At 36.3% G+C, this 10,825-nt stretch overlaps 1 protein-coding gene across 1 annotated transcript; it reads right to left on the minus strand.

Moving 5' to 3' along the window:
* Positions 1-7,021: 7,021 nt before the first annotated feature.
* Positions 7,022-8,035, minus strand: LOC148583308 (uncharacterized). The gene has a single exon (XM_088511354.1). The coding sequence runs from the start codon at positions 8,033-8,035 to the stop codon at positions 7,022-7,024; it is 1,014 nt and encodes a 337-aa protein (XP_088367480.1).
* Positions 8,036-10,825: the final 2,790 nt, after the last annotated feature.

Here is a 10,825-nt window from a genome sequence, read left to right on the forward strand (position 1 = left end):
GCATGAGTGGTCTAAAGAGTGTGAAGAGGCTTTTGAGTAGTTGAAGAAGTATTTGACGAGTCCACCCTTGTTAAGCAGAACTGTTCTCGAAGAAGCACTGTATTTATACTTAGCTATCTCCCCAACAGCAGTTAGTGCAGCGCTTATCCGACTTTAGTTGCTTATACACCCTTTCCTCACATTCTGACTTAAGCATTGGAGCTTCCCTGCCGGGACACCACCGGGGGCTCTAATCCTGTTTGTTCTTTGTGTGTGTAGCTTAAAGTATTCTCGAAGTTCTTAACACCCCCTGCAAGGCGTGCCACGTCAACATCTCGAAAAACTGTGCATTGACAAAATTCTCGACTAGAAATGGAAAGCATCGTCGCCGGAGAATGGGGAAGCTTCGTAGCGGAGAGAGTGGAGACTTCATGGCTGGAGGTCAAGGAAGAAGGCAGGATTCACAAGATATTAGGGTTGGGGAAGAATGGGATTAGGATTTTTTTTTTTTTTTTTTTAATTTTATCAAAGGTTTAGGGTTTCTGTTTTCATGATAGAGCTTCAAGTAAAAACAATAATTGTATTTTAATCTATTACTTGTAAAAAAAATTTTGTTACGTGGCAAGGGTGTAAATCTAGTCATATTTAATGATTTGGCAATTAGGACATGTGTCGAAATATAATTGGTCTCCAAGTTAGTGACGTGAATTTTCATTAAGTCTACTAACGGCAAATGGATGGAATGACCATTTCGGTCTTTAGGCAAACCACATAGACTTCCTGTGATCAAAAGTAAACCCTAGAGGTAAAAAAAAATAGTTGTGAAAGTCTAGAGATGAATAAAGTATTTAACCCTTTTTTTAATTAATGGATCAGCCACAATGACCAAATAACGGACCCCCAAACTGATGTTATAATGCATGCCCATCAATGGAAGGCCCATACTGATTTACACTAGCCCATGAGGGTAAAATGCGAAACCGGCGGTCAAGAGAAGGGAAGCCACTTTCACAATGACTGTGGCCTAGCTTGGAGCACCAATAAAGTTAAGCCACGTGCCCAAGGTTGCATGCCCTAGATAAAAGCGGCAACCCACGTTCTGCACAAGCGTGCCTGAGCCATCAACAGACTCCATGATCCCACAATTTAACACAACCCACGATCCCATTATCCACAATTTTAGTATTTACGCACAGTAAATCCTTGGGAATGTGGGGCTGAGAATTCAGGAGTCACTACTAGTTATAGCTGCTACTTAATGCCTATAAAAGGAAAGCTCCTACCAAGTATTTGATTAATCACACTCAAGCATTCATTTGTTCACTTTATCTCTCTGAGAAAGAATCAACTAACTTAAGTATTGGAGCTATCCTTCGCCGGCACACCCCGGCAAGCTCTTATTCTACTTGTTGTTTTGCAGATTACATCTCTCGGATTGCTAAGTCACTATTGCTCGAAAACTGTCATCAACGGTTTGGCGCCATCGGTGAGAAAAGACATTTCAATTCTTATAAACAAAACCGATATGATGACTACACGTTTGAGGGATCATCGGGAGGATGATATTCCAACCCAAATCTTCAAGCTGGACAGCTTGGAACCTCCATTGATCTAAATGACCGTATAGCCTCACTAGAAGATCATATGAAGCGTATGTCACAAAAAAGAAGATGATGGATCTCAAATGCTCACAAAATATAATGTCAAATTATTAATCTTTTTGTACTCATCTCAGAGTACAGTCCAATTAATTTGGTGGCATATATATACACACTTGTCTATTATGGAATTTATTCCCATTATTTTTTTAATTAAGTGCTAACATTTTGAGTGAAATGGTAATATTTGTGCTAATATAATATGATAAGTTCACCTCTTGAAACCTATATTAGGATAAATATTATTTACTCTTATCGTATTCTCATTTTATTTGATTAATGTGATAATGTTTATCAGTCATTTATTTATTTATGGAAAACTTCACAGTATTTTTTATTTTTTATTACTATCTTTAAACTTTAAAAAGTGTCAATATAATGTATCAATCTTCAATTTTTTTCAATTTCAACAATTTGTTAGGATTTTCTATTAGAGGGGTGTCAATATTTTCAAAATACCCTTCATTTTTATAGGAAAAAAGAGAAAAGAAAAAAAAAATGTAAGGATGTAGCTGTTGGTAAGGATTTAATGGAATTTGCAAAAACACTCGCATCTGAATCTTTGAAAAAAATAATTCATATATATATATATATATATATATGGTATTTTGAAAATATTAGCAAGATTTAAAGGAAAATCCTAAGGGATGGGTGAGATTGAACAAAATTGAAATATGAATATACGAAATTGACACTTTTTAAAGTTTAACGATATGATTATAAAAGTGACAAAAGATCAAATGTGGTAAATGAAGTTTTCTTAACTTTCGTACTTTTTTATTTTAACAAAAATTAATCCTTCTTTGATGAACATGGCCACATCAACTCATAATTCTTATTTAAGAGTATTACTCAGCGCCAACATTATAGTGGTTCATAGACTCGTAATTCTTATTTGATGTTGAAGTTATAAAATTACAAAAACCAACATAAAGTAATGATCACTAAAAAATTAAAATATGAGTAATGGGAAGAATAAAACTTTCATAACCACCACTTTATTAATTAGCTTAATTGTCCATTTTTTTTTTTCAGAGAAAAAGGATAAATTTGTTTCCACTATTAGAAATTTGTTTCCACTTTTTAAGATTGTGTTAGATGATGTTATGTGTTTTGCATCCGATTCAAAAGAGTTTGGACCTCATGAAGAAAAAGTGTGGACATGGGATCGACAAGCACTAAAAATTAGAGTTATATAAGTACAAATTAACTAAAAGTAGAAGTATAAATAAACCCTATATATAATATATGTATGTGATGTTTGTGCATAGTTAGATCCCGAGTTAGAAAAATGAGCATGTGAGATATTTGAGCATGGAAAGTGTATAAAAAAGATAAAATATCATATGCATTCCCTATGTTTAACATGATATATTTGAGAATGGAAAGAGTATAAAAAAATATAAGGAGAAACTTCACAAAGAGCTGCTGAACTACCGCGAGTTTTGAAAAGACCACCATTAATTTTAAAAACTCACAATTTCACCCCTCAAACTTTCAGTTTGATGCAATTTACCCTATTCCGTCAATTTTTACCATTAAACCCTAATGGAAACCCATAAAAAGACAAAATTACCCTTCAATTTTCTTTTTTTAGAAAAAATTGAAAAAACAAAGGGTCACAAGGTGGCCCAACCGTGGATCACCTTGTGATTTTCTTTTTTTGATAAGAAATTTATTTATTTATTTATTTTTAATTTGAAATTAAGGGTAAATTTAAAATTTTATAAAAAAAAAAATAAAAAAAAAATGGAGGTATAATGGTCATTTTATCACTTTTAACGTTTAAAAATTGACGAGGGAGTAAATTGCATCAAATTGAAGTTCAGTGGATACAATTGAGAGTTTTTAAAATTTAGGGGAGTTTTCTCAAAACGTGTGGTAGTTCAAAGGTCTAAATTGAAGTTTTCCCAAAATATAAAATATTATTATATCCGACCCTATGTTTGACATGATATTTAATGGCATACCTTTTTTTTGAAAAAAAAAAGGAAAAAAAAATATCAAATTGGGAAAGGGTTACATTAGATCAAAACACCATAAATTTGGTGGGCTCTCCAATAACAAACCAAAAATGAAAATAACACCATATAAATACAACCAAATAGTAGAAAATAGGCCAAATAAGTGACCCTGTCATCTTTAATGGGCCGTATAAAGCGGTTATTGAAGCAAAATGAGCACAAATAAGGACACGAACCTCAAGAGGTTTCTCAACTATTTTTAAAGGTGAACGAATCTCAAGAGGTCCCTTAAACTTATCTGAACCATCGCTAGAAAAATTACAACAACTATCGGAAGGAAGCTGAAGCGGGAAATGCATTGTCAGCAACCACCCTCAAACCTAATGGCATACCATGATTTTCAAACCATCGACATCCCTTGTGCTTAGGCATGTTAAGAATCCCTTTTATCATACATTAATTCATTCATTTAACTAGCAGCCACCACCACATGAGAGATACTTTTCTCTCTAAAGAAGCTATAAAAAAATTTAGGGAAAAATCCATTTTACCCCCCTAAAGTTTTAGGAGTTTTTCAATTTGAACCCCAAAGTTTAAATATTGGCAATGTACCCCATAATGTTTCAAAAATTTTCAATTTAAACCTTTTGTTACTAATTTTCATTAAATTGGACGGAAATCTATGAAACTACGTAATTACCCTCAGGCTTTTTTTTTTAAAAAAAAAAAAAAATTCCGTCCAATTTAATAGAAATTAATATAAAAGATCATTATAAAAAATAGAAAGATAAAACTTTACTTACCACCTTGATCTTTTATTATTTTTGTAATTACATGATTTAACTTTAAAAGTGTCAATTTTGGGTTACAATCTTTTAGAAGTTTGCAGTGTCAACCCTCCCATTAAAATTCAACGTTTTGATGAGTGAAATCTCCATATTATCTGTATGACTTTTATCAAATTACAAAAATACCTTGAATTTGGAGGAGGGTATTTTGAGAATTTCATTTTCTTTGTTAGGATTTAAAGCTAAATTTGGATGGAAGGGTTGATATTGTAAATTTTTGAAAGATGGTAACTCTAAATTGGCTTTTTTTTTTTTTTTTTTTTTTTTTTTTTTTTTTTTTTTAAGTTTAAGGATATGATTGCAAAATTATGAAATTAAGTGAAGTTTTTTCAAATAGAAAATTATAAAATTAATATTTTTTTAAATAATAATAATAATAAAAGATGGCTTATTCAAGCTCATCTTGGGCCATTGTTGACAACTTTTCTCATCAAATGTTTTTTTTTCTTTTTTTTCTTTTTTTGGTAAAATCTTGAGTGGGTCTACGTTGGCATGCATTTTTTGTGAAGATTTTGGATTTGAAGCTCTAGGTTTAAATGGGTCTATGGGTTTACATGGGCCTACAAACCAACCTATAAAAGGTGACATTTGTTCTTTGAGTTTAAGTACGTGAGCATTACATGTTTTCTTATTAATGTTTTTTTAAAAAGGTACATGAGAGAACGCCGCATAGGAAGGGTTAACCCTAGTTTGGGGGAGGAGGGATGGCCGTTGGCTGCCTCCCTCTCCCCCTCACGCTCTCCGCATGGTGAGCTAGGTTTAAATGGGTCTATGGGTTTACATGGGCCTACAAACCAAGCTATAAAATGTGACATTTGTTCTTTGAGTTTAAGCACGTGAGCATTACATGTTTTCTTAGTAATGTTTTTTTAAAAAGGTACATGAGAGAGCGCAGCATAGGTAGGGTTAACCCTAGTTTGGGGGAGGAGGGATGGCCGTTGGCTGCCTCCCTCTCCCCCTCACGCTCTCTGCATGGTGAGCTAGCCTATTTATTTGATGTCCCTAGCTCCGTTGCGTCCTCCCTTTCCCTTTGGCTTGTGCGGTTTTCCTCATTCTCTGCCGCCCCTTTCCCTTTTGTCCCGTTCTCTAGTTTTTTGCCTTTTCTCCCTTTGTCGTTGTGCCTGCCTAGCCGTTTCCCCAGCAGTCTCTGTCGCGTCTTGTCTGGGTCGGGCTTGGGTTTGGATCGATTTGTCTTTGCTCTTGCTTTGCTCGATCTCTCCTCCTCCGTCTGATTCACATTGACGCGTGCCCCGCCATCTTGCTCTTCGGATCCGTCTGTGTCCATCCCACCTTTTACACCGGATCCGTCGCTTTGGCTTTGGTTTGTTTCTGTTCTGTTTTGTGGTTTATTTTCCTTTCCTGTTTTTGCCTGTTATTTGTCGTTTCTTCTCGCTGTGTTCGTGTTTGTTTTTGTTGTTTTTGCTTGTTTGGCACACTTTATGTGTGCCGCTCTTGAGGGATTCACTCAAACTCTCCCCCCCCCCCCCCAGTTCTTTGAGTGCGCCGCCAATCTCCTCCACGCCCACTTTGCCATCCATCATCCGCTGCCGAGTCTTTTGAAGCGTCCCCCCGCAATGAGCTTCCAATGCCACCTTCCATGTCGGTTTCTAGCCAGCACGCGACCGGCTTTCTTCTGGCTGCTGGCATCCGCTAGTGTGTTTTTCCTATTTGTTTTTCCCTGTATTGTTGGCTTTATGTTGTTGTATTTCTGTTTTTCCTATATTTGTTCTTTACTTTCCTGTTTTATTTCCCTGTACATTTTTTCTTCCCTACTTTTGCTTGTAATAAGGCTCTATCCTCTCTCGTTTGATCTGTCCGTTTGTATCTTGATGCTTTGTGGGGTATTTGATTTTGGTCCAGACCCTTGGGATGTGGATGTGAACGATATCCTTGCTTACGGATTGAGGATGATGAGTTTCAGTATGGGGGTTCTTTGCTCTCATGGCCGAGGAATAAGCACTACCTATGCATTGGATTGTGTCTACTTGGTACAGATTTGATGTTAAACCTGTTGAATAGTCATGGGTTACCAGATGGTGTTATCATGGATTGGCCTTGATTGGTATGTTGGTATCTTCGCTGCCTGTAACTTTAGCTTCGGCTATGATTTGCTTCAGAGCTTTTTGCTCTATTTGTAAGAGCTCTTGCTTGCGATCATTTTATTAATGAATGAGTACGAAATGTTTCCCTTTCAAAAAAAAAAAAAAAAAAAGGTACGTGAGAATGACGTGCAATTAAAAAAATATGTGTTTCTCACCTGTTAAGGAACACGTGTCATTTTTAGAGGGTAGTTTTTATGAAATTTTTGTCCCGTAAGAATATATATGAAATTGAAAACTACTCCATAACAATAATGATTAATTAATAGTCATTTATATATTTATAACAAGTTGAACATCATGTTCCAAAGAGCAATATTAAAATAGAGTAATACTATTTAGTATACCATTGTACGACTGTCATACAACTGAAATGATGTGACAGTGCCGATAAACCTTTAGATTTTCACTGTCACATCATCCTAGTTGTATAACAGTCTACTAAATAACTATACTCAATATTAAAACAACATTTATTTTGCTACAACAAGTTCAGTTGGAACACCCTTGGCCTTCGTAGGAACATGTCCCCTAAGTAAACCATCAAGATGTTCCGCTAAAGAGTTCCTATCGATGTTTTCATGGTGATATGATTTGCAAACGAAGTAGATAACAGTCTGGACAACATAACCAAAGAGACTCACCAAGAACTGAGAGAATAAGCAAAGCATTCGAACCCCAGTTGTCAATATGATGGATAAAAGCTTGCTGTTTATATCGGAAGCAACAAAATTCTCTAAAACCTCTTCAGTTCCTAGTATACAAAGCTCCTTCAGAACACCGAAACAAATAGAAACCGCAATCTTACCCTTTATCAATGCATTGCTCTTGATCATGGCCTTAAATCCATAATCTTCTAGCACCGATACCACGCATGCCAATTGATAAACGAGGATAAGATATGAGAACCCAATAATGTAAGGGATCAAAAGAAGCAAAAAAATTACACCAAAAACTTTGTCAAGTCCAATAAAAAGCACCCACATTAAGAGCAAAGATCCTCCAACAATGAGATAAGCGAAAACAATGCACAAGCTCCATATGTAAGTGATGGTGAGTCTTTTCCAAACCTTTGGGGAGATGCTGATGATCTTTTTAAAGGTGATTTCTTTGGCGGCATATATGCAGGCAGTGGTATAAATAACTGCGGATGTGACAAGGAGGTCAAGGATAAGAAAGAAGGTGATGTTGAGTGCATTAAAGATGGTAAAAGCAGAGGATTCAGTGGAGGTGATAAGCATAAACTTGGCATAGTTGGAATTGCTCTTTTCGATATGGTTCAACTTGTTTTTGTACTTCAAAATATCAGAATAGAGGAGCTGAGAGACATTGATGTGAGAAATTAAAACAGTGGAGGATGGGAGGATGAGAGACAGGGTGATTAGGGTGAAGATTCTTTTACATGAAAATATGATTTTGAAGGACTCTTTACAGATGCCAAAGAACCCCAAAAATTGAAGGTCTTCTTGTTTTTGGTAGGTGATCATTTTTATGCTTCACCACGTATTGAATGATGCACAAATATTGCTTTAAATAGTTTGAATTACCAAAAATATAATTGGTTTGTTCTCTCTCATCCACATATTTGCATGAGTATATCATGATTTTAGAGTAGGTTTTTATTTTTTTGTTTATGGCGCTAATTCATAACCAGGTTGGTTTTTTGTTCAGAATTTGTTATTAATTGGTTCTTGTTGTTGGGTTATGATGAATCAAGCAAACAATATTTAAAATTTGCAATGTGGGTGCATGGTTTATCAACCCCGACCTTACAATCATCATTCCGTTAGAATTTTTTGTAAAATTGAAAATATAAAGAATAACCAAAATACCTCTGTTTATATATATATATTAAATTTTTTAATTTAAAAGGTCATATTTGTATTTTTATAAATTTTATAGATGTATAACAAACATTTTACATATTAACTGTTTGAGTTAACAAAAAATTCTAATGGTAGGGGTAATTGAAAGGGTTTGTTGTTTAGTGATTTGAGTTGTATTTGTTTAGGAGTTTGCAAGTGAGGTTTTTTATTTTATTTTAGAATGGGAGAAAGAATATTTATATATGTATTGAGCAAGAGAGAATCCAATACAAAGTATAACTTCATTAATAAGAATACCATTCATAAGTGAGTTTTTTTTTTGTTGAGAAAATACTTCTTCCATTTCATATAATCTAGATCATAAACTCTAAATAGAAAGAGCAAAAAGCTCTAATAGAACAATATCAAAAGTACATCTAGGGATCTCTTCCATCCAAATTTTGTCTGTGACAATATTTATTGCATTCTTTGCCAACACATGAGCTACGCCATTTGCTCCTTTTTTAACATGTTCCACAGACCACCTTCGAAGCCCTTGTAATACTACCCGAATGTCATACACAATCTGTCCATACGTACACCAGTTGGTGCCCTTGTAATTGATGGCTCGGACTACCAGTTGTGAATCTCCTTCCATGATGATCTCCTGCATCCCTAAGTCCCGGCAAAATTTCACTGCGTATAAGGCTCCCATTGCTTCCGCTATGACCGGTTCCAGACAGACCTCCAGTGTTCGACTAAGCGTAGTAGACACCAATCCTTTTGAGTCTCGAACAATAACTCCCACTCCACATCTTCCAACATTTGACTTGAGTGCAATATCCCAATTGGCCTTGAAAAAACCACCTGAAGGATTCTGCCATTGTACCCGACTCTCCACTGGTTGCTCAGTGATACTCCCTAACAGTCTCTCCAAAATCACCTTGAGTTGTTTCAACAAAGCACCTGACTCGTTAACAATCTGGTTTGGATGCAAAAAAACTCCGTTGTGAATCACCTCATTTCATCTGGTCCAAAGTCTTCGTGTTGTGATAGCAAAAAACTCCAAATCCTCTTTGTTGCATCGTTGGGTCATTACTTCAAAGATTTCCAGAAAGCTCCCACCCCCACCCGTGCTCTTTTGGAAAGATATGCTACACTCCCCCCCCCCCCCCCCAGACGTCTTTTGCTCCCGAGAATTCCCATAATACATGTACCACCATTTCCACACCCCTGCAACATATTTCACAAGTATCCTCGGTCACCACTCCTCTCCGCAGTAGATTGTTTTTGGTGGGCAAGATATTGTTACATGCCTTCTAAAGGAATACCTTTGTTGAGTTTGGTACCTGCAACTTCCATATTTTCTTCCAGGTTTGGTTAAGGGCTGCCATGTCCGAACCCTCCCCATCGACCTTTCCCTTCGCTCATTTTCTAGAAAATAGGCACTACATACCGGCAAGTTTCCATTGGTCGTTGCATTCCACACCAACTTGTCTTGTTGGTTATACCGGCTTAGGGGTAAGTTACATATAAGATTAGCTTTTTCTTCCCAAAAGTACTCTCGGATGAGAGGGACATTCCAACCACGTCTCTCAGGATCAATTAGATCACATACCTTAGCATTCCATTCCAGTTGACAGTGAGGAGTTTGGATTGCATAGGTTGGGGGAGGAGGAAGCCATTTCTCCCCCCAAATCTGCAACGTTTGCCTATTCCCAATCCGCCATATCATTCCTGCCTTTAACAAGTCCATAGCCAACAATAAGCTACGCCAAGCCAATGAAGGTCGACTCCCCAACTTTAACTCCATTATCATCCCCTTGGAGAAATATTTTGCTCTAATGATAGTGGCTACCAAGCCTTTAGGATTCTGGACTAATCTCCAGCATTGCTTTGCTAATAGAGCTTTGTTAAAGCAATTGAGTCCTTAAAGCCCATTCCTCCTTGTGCCTTCGATCTTCCCATTTTATCCCAACTTAACCAATGTATCTTCTTTGCGTTTTCCTTGTGCCCCCACCAAAAATTATGCATGAAAGTATTTAATTCCTTACATAATGCCTTAGGCAAAAGGAAAATGCTCATACTGTACATTGGGATTACCTGAATCACCGCCTTGAAGAGTATCTCCTTCCCTGCTTGGGAAAGGAATTTGACTTTCCAATCATTAATCCTTTTTTTAACCTTGTCAGACAAGGAGTGGAATTCTTTGATTTGTGAACTACCCACCAAGTTGGGAGCCCCATATACTTGTCATATCTCTGCACCACAAGGAGCTCGGATAGCTAAATAATAAGCTCTATATTTTCCAAGCTGGTGTTTCTGCTAAAGAAAATAGATGTTTTGTCTCTATTAAGCTTTTGTCCCGACGCCCTCTCGTACCTTTCTAGAATCTTAGTCAAGTTTTGCCAATCCTGATGAGTAGCCTTACAAAACAGCAGGCTATCGTTAGCAAAAAATAAGTGATTCAAT

Source organism: Corylus avellana, chromosome 10 (assembly GCF_965113065.1).
Source record: "Corylus avellana chromosome 10, dhCorAvel1.hap1.2, whole genome shotgun sequence".
NCBI classification, from domain to species: domain Eukaryota; kingdom Viridiplantae; phylum Streptophyta; class Magnoliopsida; order Fagales; family Betulaceae; genus Corylus; species Corylus avellana.